This window comes from Mesoplodon bidens (genome assembly GCF_964165515.1).
Source record: "Mesoplodon bidens genome assembly, chromosome: 10".
In the NCBI taxonomy this organism is placed as follows: domain Eukaryota; kingdom Metazoa; phylum Chordata; class Mammalia; order Artiodactyla; family Ziphiidae; genus Mesoplodon; species Mesoplodon bidens.
In genome coordinates this window covers 101,153,911-101,170,374 of record NC_138172.1, presented here as the reverse complement: position 1 = coordinate 101,170,374, position 16,464 = coordinate 101,153,911, and the positions used below count along the sequence as shown (strand labels likewise).

Below are 16,464 nucleotides of genomic sequence, written 5' to 3'. Positions count from 1 at the left end.
TGCTCTACAGTGAAGGGTCTGGAAGAAACATTTATCTCTGCCCTCGAAGCCCAGGAACACCAGCTCTCATCAACTTTCCCATTTTATTCTTTCAGAAGAGCCACATTCAGATAATCCAATTTATATGTGGTCAAAATTACCTGAGGCAAGCGTCCAAGGTAAAATGCCCCACCCTTGCTCCCAATCAATTCTTACACTGTAAAAGGAGAACTCCTTTAAAAATGCAATCCACTGTCTTTAATTTTGGTAGGTGATTCTGAGGCATTTGTCTGGCAATTGAGAAAGCAATTCTTTTTTGTTTTCTGTGGTTTTTTTTGCTGTACGCGGGCCTCTCACTGTTGTGGCCTCTCCCGTTGCGGAGCACAGGCTCCGGACGCGCAGGCTCAGCAGCCATGGCTCGTGGGCCCAGCCGCTCCGTGGCATGTGGGATCTTCCCGGACCGGGGCACGAACCCGTGTCCCCTGGATCGGCAGGCGGACTCTCAACCACTGCACCACCAGGGAAGCCCGAGAAAGCAATTCGTTAAAGCAATGGTTCTCCACTAGGCGAGTTTGTCCCCCAGGGGATATTTGGCAATGTCTGTAACCTCTTTGGGCTGGAATTGGGGCTGGGATGTTACTGGTTTCTAGTGGGTAGAGGTGTTGCCGCACAGGACAGCCACCCCCCAAAAATGATTTCCGACCCAAAATGTCAATAGTGACAAGGTTGAGAAATCTGGCTTTAAAGTTCTGCACAAGTTGATTACAGATAACCTCTATTATTCATTCAACAAACCGCTACTTGGAACCTAGTATAATCTTAAGATATTATGCTGGGCCCTGAAGCAGGGGAGCCTGCCTTGAAGCATCTAGTAGAGGTTTACAGGAAAATATAATGTAGTGTAAAGCAGCGGTCCCCAGTGTTTTTGGCACCAGGGACTGGTTTCGTGGAAGACGGTTTTTCCACAGACAGGGGGTGGGGGGTTTCGGGGTGTAGGGATGGTTCACACGGTAATGGGAGCGATGGGGAGAGATGGGGAGAGATGGGGAGCGGTGGGGAGCGATGGGGAATGGTGGGGAGCGGTGGGGAACGGTGGGGAGCGACGGGGAGCGGTGGGGAGCGACGGGGAGAGACGGGGAGCGACGGGGAGAGACGGGGAGCGGCGGGGAGCGACGGGGAGAGACGGGGAGTGGTGGGGAGCGGCGGGGAGCGACGGGGAGCGGTGGGGGCGATGGGGAGTGACGGGGAGCGACGGGGAGCGCTGGGGAGCTATGGGGAGCGACGGGGAACAGTGGGGAGTGGTGGGGGCGATGGGGGCGATGGGGGGCACCAGATGAAGCTTCGCTTGCTTGCCCGCTGCTCACCTCGTGCCGTGCGTCCCTGGTTCCTAACAGACCGTGGACGCTATCGGTCCAGAGCCCATGGGCTGGGGACGCCTGGTATAGAGCATGCCAAGTGCCAGAGTGAAAATACAAGTCAAAAGAGGAAAGGCTATACGTGTGTGAGGGTGGGATTGGGGGGATGGGAGGAACGGATGTCATTTTCCCCAAGACAACTGCAAAGTGCATACTCACTCTCAAATATAAAATTCACTCTTAAATATAAAACTTGCTCTCAAATATAAAATTGGAATAACTGCTAGAAAAGAGCACCAAAGCCCTAAGCACTTTTTAAGCAATCTATCTTTCTGTTTTTATACTCACATCCACAGAGAGAAGCAACCTGCTGCTTCCTTTTTAACTTTGTTTCTTATTAAGATTATTTTCCTAACAATAATATTTTTCCAGTGCCAGGGAGATGTTTTATTTCCTTCTCCTGCCCTTAGTTTATTCTCTCCATCTATACATTTAAGATATTGATAAGCACAGTGTACTTTTGCACCTGCTAATTAGCTAAGTGACCCATGGTTAGCCTCTTTTACCTTTCCGCAGATCGCAACTTAAATTTGTTCACAATCTTGAGGATGCACGTTCCTAAACGTCTGTTAGTTGGCCTCTCTTCCCATACCGAGGGCCAAATGTGTAGCAGAAACAATTGTCTCCTTACCCCCTGCTCCCATTTTCCAAGATGAAAGAAACCCTGGGATGACACAAAGATGCCAATGAAGAAGTAAAATAAGCATAAGAGAAAATGGCTTATCCCCCCAGAAAATTAGCGACCAGATCATAGGGGGTTTCATCAAACAAAAGTGCACCTAGATTAGATTCGTAAGGCTGAATAGCCTAGTGACCATTTCCATGGCAGAAATCACAGACAATTATGTGTCTTCCAGCTCAGTGATGTGGATGATTAAATGGTCTGGAACACTCCCATCGACAAATGTGAGCCCATAGCTAAGCTGAAATTGAAACCAGTTATGAAACAGAACTGCCAGATGCCATATGCCTGCCTGCAAAATATTCCAGGCAATCTTACTAATCAGAAACTTAACATACGTCTTCAAGGCTCTACTTTGTTGAGTGCCTCTGTGCAATACTGGGTGGCAACTTTTTATTTATTTGTTTTTAAGTCTGGGTTTGAATCTTGACTCCGCCACTTTCTAGTTCTTGAACCTAGGTAAGTCAGCACCACCTCTCTGAGTTTTTATTTTCCCATCTGTGAAATGAGGACAATCATGCCTTTCTCTCAAGATTGTCATTCATTCTATCAGTCTAGGTCTGGTCAGGAATTCAGAGACCCTGTCAGTCATTTCAACAGAGAAAATTTAATACAGAGTGTTGGCTAAGCAGTTGTAAGAGAACCAGAAAAGCAGAAGGAAGCAGTGAGGAAGCAGCTACCCCCAGAGGGCTATGGGCAGAGGACACAGGTTAGGGTTGTTGGAACCTGGAAGCTTGAAAGAAGGGCCTGAGGTGCTGAGATGCTGCCAGCTGGGGAAGGGGTGATGGCCTCTGAGGTACCATCATCACAGAAGCTTGGAGCCAGTAGAGCTGAGCCTCAGCTGATTCCAAGAAGGTGCAAAACTCCAATAAAAAAAAAAAGGGGGCAAAATAAATAAAGTGTAGTATAAAGTGAAAAAAAAAAGAGAGAGAGAGAGAGAGGGAGAGCTGGACACTGGAACAAATCGCCACTGCCAGGGTGATAGGCCATCGCCGGGTGACACGCTCAAGCATCAGGAAGCATGTAAGAAGAAGCAAGTCCTTCTCCCGTTCAGCCCCAGTCTGACCTCTGGCGCATCTCTGGCAGGTGGCAAAGGAGAAACGTGATTGAAGAGCGCCCCCAGCTTCACACAGCAGAGCCCTGAAGGCTGGATTTGAAGCTGAGGTAGCTTCATACATGGCCCATCCGTCCACTCATGTGTGCATTTATGGAGTGCTTACTATGTGTCCGACGGCAAGGCTCTGTGCTAGGCACTGGGGAGTCTAAAGAATCAAGTCGATGGCTCATAAAGTGCACAGTTCAGTGACTCACATAACATAGACTCTCAATTAAAATCAGCAGTCCTCTCTGGGGCCCGGTGGGAAACATAAAGGAAAAGGACCTGGAAAGCAAAACAATACAAACAAAACCAACACTGGCTCTTGCCTTTAGGAACTCTGTGTTTAGGTTAATTATTGTGGGACAGGTCAAAGGGCAAAGTACAAGGTCATACGTGCTTGTACACTTTAAAAAGTATTTCGGATACAGGAAGGAAGGAATAAAACAGGTATTGAGGACATGGTGGGAGGGGGAAGGATAGGCTGGGACAAAGTGAGAGAGTGGCATGGACATATATATGCTACCAAACGTAAAATAGCTAGCTAGTGGGAAGCAGCCGCATAGCACAGGGAGATCAGCTGGGTGCTCTGTGACCACCTAGAGGGGTGGGATAAGGAGGGAGGGTGGGAGGGAGACGCAAGAGGGAGGGGATATGGGGATGTATGTACACGAATAGCTGATTCACTTTGTTATACAGCGGAAGCTAACACAATATGGTAAAGCAATTATACTCCAATAAATATGTTAAAAATCAATTAATAATAATAATTAAAAAAAAGAACTGCTGTGCATTTTGAATATGAGCTTTGCAGCATATGCAGCGTCCTCACACCTAATCTGTTGTTTTCTTCTTGGCAGACGCATTACAAGATTTTGGCTTTTCTGTTGACCAGTGTCACAAACAATTATCACCAAATCTCAACATCAGATTTGGAATCATTCTGAGTAAGTAAAAAATTATTGACATAATATAAAACATTACACAACCTCTTCGTGGCCCAGACACCCAATTGCTCATGTTTACTGCAGTGGCTGCTACACCACCGCTCCCCGTCACTCACTGGAATTAACTCTAGTTCCATTTTCGTTTTCATTCCTCTCTCTGGGTAATTTCCAGATAGAGCAGAACTCTCATTTAATGCTGTGCTTTTGTACCAAAAAGACCCTAGGTGCTCATTTGGACATTACAAGCACCTGGAATCAGTATATGCAGCAAAATAAAGAAAATATTTTGAGCCTAAATATTGATGTCTGCTTAAGAGAGACCTTTTTTGCTTAGTTATCTCAGCCACAAACAAGTCTGGTACCAGCAGCACGGTTTATCTTTGCATTATTTCATTCCCCAAATAGCTCTTATAAGTTCTTAAACCTGGACACAGGCCAAGGCATGGAATATCTTCTCCCTCCACCATGATCAATGAGCCAGAACGCTTTCTGATGGTTTATTTTTACGTGGTCGTGTCATTACCGTTGGTCATTACATTGCTATAGCTGCTAGTGTATCTCCTTTCTAACACAGATTCATCAAAACCAGGGCAGAAGGAGTTAATAAACTGAGCATGTGGGATCACTCCAGAGAAATGGAGGGAACATTCCGGAGGCCAAGGACTCTCATGCATCTTCATATTTCCAGACCCTGCACAGCCTCTGGGCTCTATACCAGCAGCTCCATGGATGCTTTAGGAAGAGACAGACAGGAAAGAGGAATAGAAGGAGGAGTGAGTGAAACCTAAAAGGGAGGGATGGAGAAAAAGGCAGAAAGTCGGGAGCCAGCTCTGCAGAGCAGCCAGAAGCTTCCTGTGTGACAACGGGACAATGTCTGCCTGGCGTCAGCGGTGAGGGTAGGCAGGCTGGACCACAGGCCACTGCTCTCAGGGGAGGCACCTGGGACTACACAGCTGAGAAGCTGTGGAAGCCAGGCCCCCGGCCGCCACATTCAGGGGCCATGGCATCAGGCCAGGGGAGCAGGTCAACTACCTGCTCCAAGCAGATGAAGTTAGTGAAAGGGCCGCGTTTCATCCCCAGGGCTGTCCCAGTAGCATTGCCCAAATGCTGTTTTACCAAAAAAGAAAACCGTTCCCCATACAGTGCAGACTTCTGGAAAAGAAAGGTCCTTTGGCTCATGCTTTTATGAATCTTGAACACTTTGATGCACAGCAAAACCCACACTAACAGGAAAGCTGGTCTTCCCTTTCCCTTCAGGGGAGGATATCAAGGGGCTGTTTCTGGACATCGCTCTCTTCAGTAAAGGCCTGTCCATTCTGAACTTCTCCTACCCCATCTGTGAAGTGGATCTACCCAAGTTTTCTTTCTGCGGAAGAAGGAAAGGAGGTAGGTGTCTGGCTGGCTGATGGCTGGCTGAGGCCCAGAGGGACGTGGACAGGAGCTTGCGGCGGAGGTCAGGACACCCAGGCCGGTGTCTGGGTTTCCCCCCTCACCTGTGGACAAGCTTAACCTCACGTATCATCACGTGTTGTATAAAAATGACCACACGGCCCATCCCACAGGGCCTGCCTTACTGCGGAGTGTGAACATCAAATGAAATGCGCCTATTGGGTGTGTACAAAGAGAAACTTGTTACTGTTAGTGGTGGCACCTTGTGAAAAATGACTAGTGACAGAAAGAACCAGTAGCTTCCCCAAATCCACTGAGATTCAGTGTTTCCAGGCTTCTCATCAGCGATCCCTTTAGTGGCAGGGTCTCCTCGATACACGCTGGCGGGATAAAACGAAGCTTTCCAAACGTCACTGTTGAACTGTGGTCGTTCCCTTTTGAGTCAATGGCCAATAGGGACGTTAGGTATCTTGACTCAAAATATATTGAATAGAAGCATGAAACCCACTGTATTATCTCCTCTTTCTCCAATTCACCAACCCCCAACCCTCTGCTATTCGTACCCCACTCTGGCCTGTCCCCTCCACGTCCTCCTCGTCCTCACCATCACCTTCACTGAGGCCCTGAGATGCCTCTGTGTATTTAACTAAAACTTGGGTCTGACCTGTGACTGACCTTCCCCGGAAGCTGCTCTCGTCCCCCTTCCCAGGGCCTCCTTCCCATCACCATCAGCCAAGGGGGAGCAGACCCTTAATCCCACAGCCCACAAACACCTGCTTCTCTATTTCCACATTCACGCAAACTAGAGAGAAATCAGCCAGTTGTGCTTTCGGAACAAACAATCGAGAAGAATTGGGGTCCCCTTCCCATCCTAAGGGATGCAGACAAGGGAGGTTCGTGCAGGAAAATGGGGGAATTTAAGGGCGTGCAGGCTGGAAGAAGCAGGGTGGGCTTGGCTGTGATGTGCAGATGACAAGCTCAGCTCAGCCCTCCCTCCCGACCCCCCTCTCTGCACCCCGAAGTGTGGGACTCCGCTCAGTTCTAGCACCTTCCACGTTGGCCTCTAACCGTTCACTCCCACTTGTCACCCCCAAGAGACCTTCTGTGGACGGGGTGCTACCATTTCCATCTTCTCATTCCCAGGATATTGAATGTGCTGATACACAGGGAGCGCTAAGGACAACACATATACAGAGTGAAATAGCTATAACGCAATATTAAGCACTGGTACCACACACTGTTCTAAGAGCTTTTCATTCAGTGAGTCATTTACTTCCTACCCCACCCTCAAGAGTTAGTATTATTAATACTCTACAGATGCAGAAAACAAGGCACAGAGTTTTAGGACCTTGTGCCGTCACAGAGCTGGTGAGAGACCCACGGCTTCAACCTGGACAGGCTGTGGCTCCAGAGCCCTAATCTTGGCTTCTAAGGAATGAACGAGCAAAAGAACCAACAATGAAATGTATGAATGTGCCTTCTGACCAGGAGTTTCTTTCAAATTATTATTTAAGAACTCTTTCTGGCCAGTGATCTGACTTTGTTTCACATCAGGACATTTTAAAATTCTTAACTAACCTACCAAAGAATGATTAGTCAGTTTTCCTTTTTCAACTGACTGGAAATATTTCTGATTAATCGGCTGCATTGGTGTGTTTCCCCAGCACGGTGAACTCTTCATGAGTTGGCCCCTATTTAACTTTTTCTACCTGCCCTCGGCCATGCCTGTACCAAACTCCGCTCCCTACAGTCAGTCTCCTTCCCACTTCTCCCTTCCTTCCTTCAACACTAAGTCCCTACTCCGTGCCAAGCACTCTGGGGAGCCTGAAGATGAACCAAAAATAGTTTCTTCCTTCAAAGACATTCATGATTGTCTGAAGGGATTGGAGATTCACAAGACAACTCCTCCAAGTTGCATTAAAGAGGTATAAAATGCCAAGGAAACTGGATGGGTAGAGGTCATTCCCCATGGATTCAACCTGTTGGAACAAGGCAATCTGGGAAATTTAATACAGAATTACTTTCCTGATTGCCTTAGGTTCTTTGAAAGCCACTTAGAAGCTACATATAATATAGCAGAAAATGCTGATGGTCTGCAAGCGTTCCTGATTTTACAGAATGTTTTGGAGGACCTCAAAGCATCTTGAACTGATAACTAAATAATAACCCCCCTGAGGAAGATTGACGTCTTCATAAGCTGATATCTCTAGCCAGCATCTACTGTCCTATCTCCTGTCTTTGGCTTATCTTTCCAGTGTTTCTCCCAAATAAGTATTCTTGAACCCAAATGTATGGTATGCATTCTTCCAAGCATACTGGCATAGTGGTATGCTTGGAAGCACCGCCAGCTTAGTAAGAAAGGACACATACTGGGGTGTCCTTCACCCCTCCTTCCTTCTACTCCCTGGATAAAGTCTCCCCATCTCCCTCCTGGATGACGAAAATAGCTTCTCATTGGTTTCCCTCCCTCCCTACTGCCGCCAGCATGGCTTTCTCAAATACCGATCTGATCATGTCTCCCCTCTTCCCAAAAGACTCCAAGAGTCCCCATCTCTACAGAACAAAGTCTAAGTTCTTTAGTGACCAGAGTTCATCACACATTTGACTCTAGCCTGTTTCTAGACACATCCTGCCCCACGAGGATGCACCCTTAGCACCAGCTTTATCATAAGTCATTTGCCACTGTCCGACCACACCGTGTTTTCACCCACATGACATTGTTCTGATGGTCCCCTTAGCCTCGAATATCTGTTCCCCCTTTGTCTTCTGCCCAGACCTAACTCAAGGATCACCTCCTCTGGGGAACCTTCCTCCAGCCCCCAGCCTGGTGAAATGTTCCCTCTGGATCCTCCTGGAGTATCACACTCTTACTTATCTCAGCTGAAATTATACGACATAGTGTGTGTGCAAGTGTTCCTTGAAGGCAGACACTTCAAACTCTCATCTCCCTGAAGGAAGGGGGAATCTTTCTTGCTCGTTTCTACCTCTGCAGACCTGACAAAGAGAGCCTGGCACCGAATAAAGATGCAATAAATAATTGAATTTGCATACGATGGATTAAATGCAAGTTTACCAGCCCACTTCAGAAGTGACCATCTGATGATGTTTATGCACGCCACAGGCCAAAAGCACGTCAAACCCTAGTAAATATCTTGGTCCTCCACGTTTAAGAAAACGGAACTACTTTTTCCTCCGTGAATGGTTTTAATAAGTTTAATAAAACAGAAGAGATATTATTCCCCAAACTGAGGTAGTCCAATTCAGTTCAGCAGCTTGAAAGGCTGGTGTTTATCTTATCTGAACACTGGGCAGCCCTGCAGCCGTTTATTGGCTTTCTTGCTGTGGGGCTAATAACTGAACAGGTGGGCTGAGAAGCCGAACTTTGGGAATTGCCAGGACATTTCAAATAGTATAAAACGATCAGAAAAGCGATACACAGGGGCTTCCCTGGTGGTGCAGTGGTTGAGAGTCCGCCTGCTAATGTAGGGGACACGGGTTCGATCCCTGGTCCGGGAAGATCCCACATGCCGTGGAGCAACCAAACCCATGCGCCACAACTACTGAGCCTGTGCTCTAGAGCCCGCAAGCCACAACTACAGAGCCCGTGTGCCACAACTACTGAAGCCCACACGCCTAGAGCCCATGCTCAGCAACAAGAGAAGCCACCACAATGAGAAGCCCGTGCGTTGCAATGAAGAGTAGCCCCCGTTTGCCGCAACTAGAGAAAACCCGCGTGCAGCACAAAGGCCCGACGCAGACAAAAATAAAATAAATTAAAAAAAAAAAAAAAAAGAAAAGCGATACACAAATGCGGCATAAACAAATGCTTATGTCAATTACATAAGCCAGGAAAGAGTAAAATCTTACATTCAGAGGCTTCTTGGGTTATTAAACTTTTTTAACCCACCCACAAGCCTACTGCAGGAATGCTTCTATTGAAAAGAAGTGATTAGAATAGGGGAAAAAACGGCACCGATGAGAAGTGAAGTCAATTCAAGCTCAAACACCAATGGTGGCTGGTGACGTATTAAGGAGAAAGCTGAGTGCCTCCGGGGTTGCAAGTCCTTCTCACCAGAGCGGTGACAAGGCTTGTTGTCCACCACAGGCTACACAGTATGTACGGTATCAGCCGCAGTTGAGTTGTGTGATGTTTCCACGGCATTACGATGCATTCCTCTGCACCCAGCAGGCTGTTCCCCAAGCCAGATAACACTACAGAATGGGTCAGGCTTAGTAAGACTGTGTGAATAAAATGTTTCCTTTTCTTCTGCATCTTCCACAGCTAGCTCTAAGGCAAAAGCACATGGGATTCGAAGAGCCAATGATGCTGTTTTGACATTCGCATTTAGGGTGTGATGGATAATTTGGGGGAAACAGCCTATATGTCCAATTATAGGGAATTGGCTGAATTCAGCCAATTTTTCAACCAAACAAAGGTACAATCTGCTGTGCTTTTAAATGATGTTTTAGGAGATTATTAAGTTACATAAAAAGATACTCATAAGAATATTGTTAAGTGACAGAGAAGCTGCTCTAAAAGAGTACCCACTATTGGATTTTGTTTTTATTAAAATGTATGTAAGTGTATACACCAAAAAAACTCTGAAATAGTATACACTTAGGTGCTAATCATGATTACCTCTAAATGGTGGCACTGCAGATCTTTATTTCCATCTTTTTGGAAATCTCTTTTGTTATTATAATAAATTTACAAGGTTGGGCTTTTAAATATTAGTTGATCTTTGTAGGAAAGGCTAGAGAGGATGAATTCTCTCCCCTCTGGATAGTAAATAAGGGTTTTCAAAAAAGAATCATAATCTACTTAACACTCAATGGTATTTGGAGTTACACAGAATCTGAATCAAAGTGTTGGATCGTCTAGTATCCATCCTGTACACTTTCCCTATGCTCCCCCTTTACCGGCTGTGGGTTCACTGAGCAGGAACCAAAATCGGCCCCTGTTTTACTTCCTACTCTGTCAATACTCCCCTGTTCCTTTCTCTCCTCCTGGCATCAGGTCATATAGGTCCATTTGCTTTGCTTGACCTTGATGCTTTCAAACTGGCTCCATCCATGTCTACGACTGAATTGGGATTAAACTGAATGTTCCTAGAGACCACACCTAATTACTAACCCTGAGGAGGGAAGCTGCAGTAAACTTTTTTTTAACATCTTTATTGGAGTCTAATTGCTTTACAATGGTGTGTTAGTTTCTGCTTTATAACAAAGTGAATCAGTTATACATATACATATGTTCCCGTATCTCTTCCCTCTTGCGTCTCCCTCCCTCCCACACTCCCTATCCCACCCCCCCATCCCACCCCTCTAGGTGGTCACAAAGCACGGAGCTGATCCCCCTGTGCTCTGCGGCTGCTTCCCACTAGCTATCTATTTTACGTTTGGTAGTGGATATATGTCCATGCCACTCTCTTGCTTTGTCCCAGGTTACCCTTCCCCCTCCCCATGTCCTCAAGTGCATTCTCTAGTAGGTCTGTGTCTCAAGTTATAAGAGTAATGCCGGTAGAATCTCCATGTGGTTAGATAGTGTGTGCCTGCGTGTGTGCACGTGTGCATGTGTGCACACGTATGCACAGGATATATAAGATCATAAACTAGGAGACCTTCAGGGTAAGGGATCTTCTTTGACACTTGACAGCTGTGATTGACATGAAGGAAACACGATGAGAGGACTTGACGTCATACATGTATCAGAATCCCAGAGAAGACAGCAGGCCCGTGAGAACTGCTGATGCATATGGTGCACCCGTCCCTGTACATGTGCAACAACCGCTTTCCAGAAGGAGCAAAAATCTATTATGAAATACACACAACAGATACTGCCATACTTCACTTCGTGCAATATATAGGCTACAGGCAAACGTTAGTTGTGGACTTAATTTTAAATGCATTGGGAAAGCTTGGAATTAAAATAAATACGACAGTGACACGTTTTGCAAGCTGATGAGTCAAGAAATAATTGCTCCCTAGTTTATCTTTTATGTAAATCCAAACCTACCTACATTCAGTGTTTGTCCAAAGTGGGGAATACATCATAATTAGATGAATTTCAACATACAGCAGAGAAGATCCCCTGAGAACAGTTTTTCAGGTCTGACATGACATTGCCCGCAAGGCAGATACTATCCCTGACAGCAGCTAAGGGACGCTGCTGCAAATCTCCCTGATTTCACATCTATGAATAGACGAAGGTGAAATCTTAGTGGGCGTTCATGCCAGCCACCTGAACTCTCTCCCTCTTGTAAACCTGGGCATTTCTTGTCTATCCTGGTTCACGCTGAGCACGTGAGCCCGGCCATCGCCTGAGACCATCAGTTGCAGAGGCTTCTCAATCTGACCGTAACTATACAGAGTTCAGTCCTAACAACTCTGTCTAGATCAGCAATTCACATTTCATCAGCCAAAGCTCCATTGTCCTTGCTGTCTCTGTTTCTAAGTGCTCCTTTTCTCGGGTCTAAGAAATAGAAGAAATTTGGAAATTGCCTAGATTTGGAAAAATTCCCACAAACACTTTCTGCAAAATGCCTCATACCTTGCACCTATAGGAGAAAACAGGACAAAACACCTTCTAGGCAAGTGCTACCTTGAAGAATTTCCACCGTTTATCTATGCCAACGGCCCAAAAGCCTCTATCAAGCACACCACAGCCTTACCTCGGGCCTCAATTTTCAAGGGTTTTGCATTCACGGCACACGTTATTAATAAATGCAGGCCCCAGGAACTCGGTCACTGATTTCTGCTCTAAAAGAAGGGGAATAAGTGGCTTTACCTGAGGCCGCAGTTTAAGAATACATCTTCTCTGGGGTAGCATTGCCGGCCTGCTTGCTCATCTTTGATTTCTGGGCCGTTGTAGACCTCTTGCTTCTCCAGGTTGCTTTGCTTCAGGCTTTCTGCTCTGCTGGTCCTTGGGATGTTTCCTCAGTCTCTCCCCATCCCAGCTTCTGGGCCTGTCGTTCACCCACCACTGGTCATAGCCCAGAGGACAGTGTGGCCTACGTGGGAACTCGTGTGTCTTGGTTCCGTTTCCTCTGGATGAGTCAACAGACCCCTGAAGGGAGTGATGGTTCCCTGCCACCTGGGGATCACACAGGTTCTCTGCCGTCATCATCCTCACCGTCATGTTAGAGCTGCAGGCAGCATGCTGCCAAAACCAATATTATTTTCTAAGAAGTTTCTGCTGCCTGCCTCACCACTGGAGAGCGGGCAGCTTAGCCCGGTCCAGTGGTTCTCAAACTCGAACCTGCCTCAGCATCACTTGGAGGATTTCTTCAACCACAACCTGCTGGACCCACCCCCAGTGTCCCCTTCAGCACCTCCAGGGAGGAGCCTGAGAATTTGCCAAGTCCCCAGATGAGGTTGATGATGCTGGTCTAGGGACCACACCTTGGGAACCACTAGCCTGGTTACGAATCAGCACAAGGTTGGAAGCCAGACTTACACAGTGACGAACCGTTACTGTCCCTTATGGTTACGTGACTTCAGGCAAAATTACCCTGAGCCTTGGTTTCTGCATCTGACAACAAGGAGGTACAAGTGACTTCACGGGATTGTTGTAAGGATAAAACTGGACAATATATACAAAGCCCTTAGAATAGAGTCTGGCATACAGGACGCGCTCAGTAAGTGATACATGGCAGCGGCTTCCTGAAGCCGATGAGGGATTTCTCAAGCAGGGGCTCTGAGCCCCTGAAGTCATCACTCTCAGAGTGGAAGTCTGCACGTTCGCAAGGCCTGGAGAGGCAGCAGAGCCATGGAGGCTTGGAAGTTCAGGACCTTTTTTCCTCAGAGGTAGCAGGAGCCTGACTTGGGTCCAAGCTGTGTATTCTCCGGTGGCTGACAAAGCAGAGCCTACGCAGCCCCCTCTTGCCTCTGGGGAGAGAGTCCTGTCTGCATTTCTCATGGAATTGGAAATTTGAAGCACCAGCGATGTAGCCTTCAGCCTTTCTTCTCTTCATGTCTTATTCTTTGTCTGCATACTTCAAGTTGCTGTGGATTTCCTGCTTGTGATAACCAGGCAGCAGCTGCTGCTGCAAATTCATGGAGAATCAACAAAAACAGTGGTTTATTATTGCATTGGCAGAAAATGCCCACCCTTCAACTGCCAAAAACAAAACAAAACAGTAGAAACCATGGTCACCCTAGAGAGGGGACCAGCAATGACCAAGCAAAAAAAAAAAAAAAAGGACTTTTTTTACTAGAAAGAAAGAAAGAAAGAAAGAAAAGAAAGGAAGGAAGAAAGAAAGAAAGAAACAAAAGAAAAGAAAGAAAGAAAGTGAGAAAAAAGAAAGAAAACATATTGCCTGTGAAGGAATCCTGTAGCCCTGGGAGCTTTCCCTCCATCTTCAAATTCATGCCTTTTTGTAAATGAGCCAAGAATGTGTCGAACTTGTCCTTTGAAATCCATCAATTCTTTATTTCTGTTGAGCCCAGAATATTGAGGCTAATGATGACCTAGGACCAAAGAATTTTTCGTTCTCCAAGACAATATGGGATCCTTTACAAATTCTCGGCCTGTTGTGGAATTTCATGAATCTGATTCAGTGACTTACACTTCCGTGTAATAATCATTTAAGAGACTAGTTGAGAAGGCCAACTCCCAGCTCCCCTGTATCACTCCAAAACTCGGACCCCATGGGTGGCTGGTAACAAAGAGCCTGAGAGCCCTGAGACCCCCAATCTGAGGGGGGCCTCATGCTGTGATGTCTATTTCATCATTTCCAGTCACAGGGCTCTTTCCTGTGGCTGCCACAGGCGTCTGAAGACCAACTCAATTTCTTCTCTTCTCTCTCCTCCCACCACCATCTTCTTCATTTCCATTTCTGGGAATCTAATCAGCTCACCGATGCACAATTTGTATTTTGAGAGTTATAGTAAATGCTTAGCCACAGAAATCCCAAACTAGCTTGTAGGGAAAAAAACTTAAATCCTCCTTCCCTTCTTACTGCCAGATGCTACAGGTCTCACAGAGGAAACCTGGGCAGCAAAGACAAGAAACCCTTGTAGGAGGAATGAAGTTGGAGAAAATCATTTCACCTCCTGGGCCCTCCGTGACTTAATCATTAACTCTGTGTCCAGTACAATAGCCACTAGTCTCATGTGGCTATTGAGCATTAGAAATGTGGCCCGTCCAAAGTGAGATGTGCTCTGAGTGTAGACTATACACCAGATTTTGAAGACTTTGTACAAAAAAGTAGTATGAAAAAAGGATTTAAAATATCTCATCAATACTTTTATATTGGTTGTACATTGAATTATAATATTTTTAATATTCAGGTGAATATACATGTATTATTAAATTAATTTCACTTGTTTTTGTTTCCTTTTTTTTCAAATACAAATTACAAATGTGGCTCACATTATATTTCTATTAGACAGTGCTGACCTAAAACTGCACCGTCCAATAGGGTAGTCACTAGTCACAGATGGCTATTTAAATCATTGACATTTAAATGAAGTTAAAAATTTAGCCATGCTAGCCACATTTCAAGCTCTTAATGGCCACATGTGGAGAGCGACTGCCATATTTAATGCTGCAGATACAGAGCAGTGGCATCTTTGCAGAATGTTATATTGAACTTCTCTGACCTGGTAGTTTCTATATGGCTCTAAATTTTTTTAACCATCTGTCCTGAGTTCAGCTGTATGAATTTATGCTAGAAATTTCACTCTCTAGTCCAGCCATAGGCCCGGGTACCTTCTCTTTTGCTGGAATCCTAGATTATGCTGGTGTCCTGGTTCCAAAGGGCCCTTTGCTGGGACCCCAAATCCAAACAAGCCACCACTCTTGGCCCCTCTCTGAGTCCAAGATCAGTGTATTAGTTTCCTACTGCTGCTGTGACCAATCACCACGACCTCAGTAAGTTGCAACACAAATGTATTCTTTTACAGTTCTGGACATCAGAAGTCTGAAATCAGGGTCAGCAGAACTGTGTTCCTTCTGACGGCTTTGGGGGAAAATCCATTTCCTTGACGTTTTTAGTTTCTAGAGGCAGCTGGCATTCCTTGGCTTGTAGCCTCATCACTCCTCTCTGCTTCATCCTCACATCACCTTCTCCCTCCGATCTCCTCCCTCTTATGAGGACCCTTATGGTTGCACTGGACTCACCCAGATAATCCAGGATAATCTCCCATCTCAACATCCTTAACATGATTGCATCTGCAAATTCCCTTTTGCCTTGTAAGGTAGTATTTACAGGTGCTGGGAATTAGCACATGGACATCTTTGCTGGGGCAGGGGAAGGGCATCAGTAGCCAGTACAATCTCCAAATGGAAAACCAGTACAACTTGTCCAACCTCTGCATACCATGACCATGTGAAGAGGCCAAATAATTGTGCATAATCCAAGGAAAACTCATACTCCGTATGTTTTCAACGAAAAATGCCCTCCTAGAAGTCACAGTTCTGAGAACTTCACAGGTCATACAGCTGCTCATGTAGCTGGGGCAAGATACAGGTTTCTCGGTTAGGGGATCCTATCACTGCTCAGAAAAGGTTTGCCTTGTTGGGCTGTTCTTGTCCCCCTTTCCCAGACCCCATAAAGCTCCCACCCGCCATGTCACCTGCCCAGAGGAGAAACTATTTGGCTAGAAGTCAGTGACGAGACCCATGTGTGGGAACATTTCTCTAAAGGGAGTAAGATGGACAACGAGCCCTTATAGGAGTTTGTCATTGAGAAGAGGCCAGCGTGCTATTAGGGTAAAAAGAGCAGGTAACAAGCACATCTCTGAGTGGCTGGAGAGGTGGAATAGCAGGGCCATGAGTGAGTAAGCCCTGGAAGGATGCTCATTTTATAGTCTTATACATGATCCATTGCAAGGACCCAGTGAATGTCTCCAAGTATAAATAACAGTAGGTTTCTCTAGTAGTAAAAGGTCATATAGAAGTTCTCACAAGCCTGTTTGAATAGACAGGGCAAGAAATCAAAGTAGTCAGCATGG

The 16,464-nt window shown here is 46.1% G+C and overlaps 1 protein-coding gene across 1 annotated transcript in view; it reads left to right on the top strand.

Moving 5' to 3' along the window:
* The window catches only part of LY86 (lymphocyte antigen 86), a 49,884-nt gene that overhangs the window by 22,710 nt on the left and 10,710 nt on the right, over positions 1–16,464 (top strand). The window contains exons 2-3 of the mRNA XM_081246249.1: positions 4,033–4,119; positions 5,377–5,505. Coding sequence (XP_081102375.1) covers positions 4,033–4,119; positions 5,377–5,505 — 216 coding nt within the window. The remainder of the gene's footprint in view (positions 1–4,032; positions 4,120–5,376; positions 5,506–16,464) is intronic.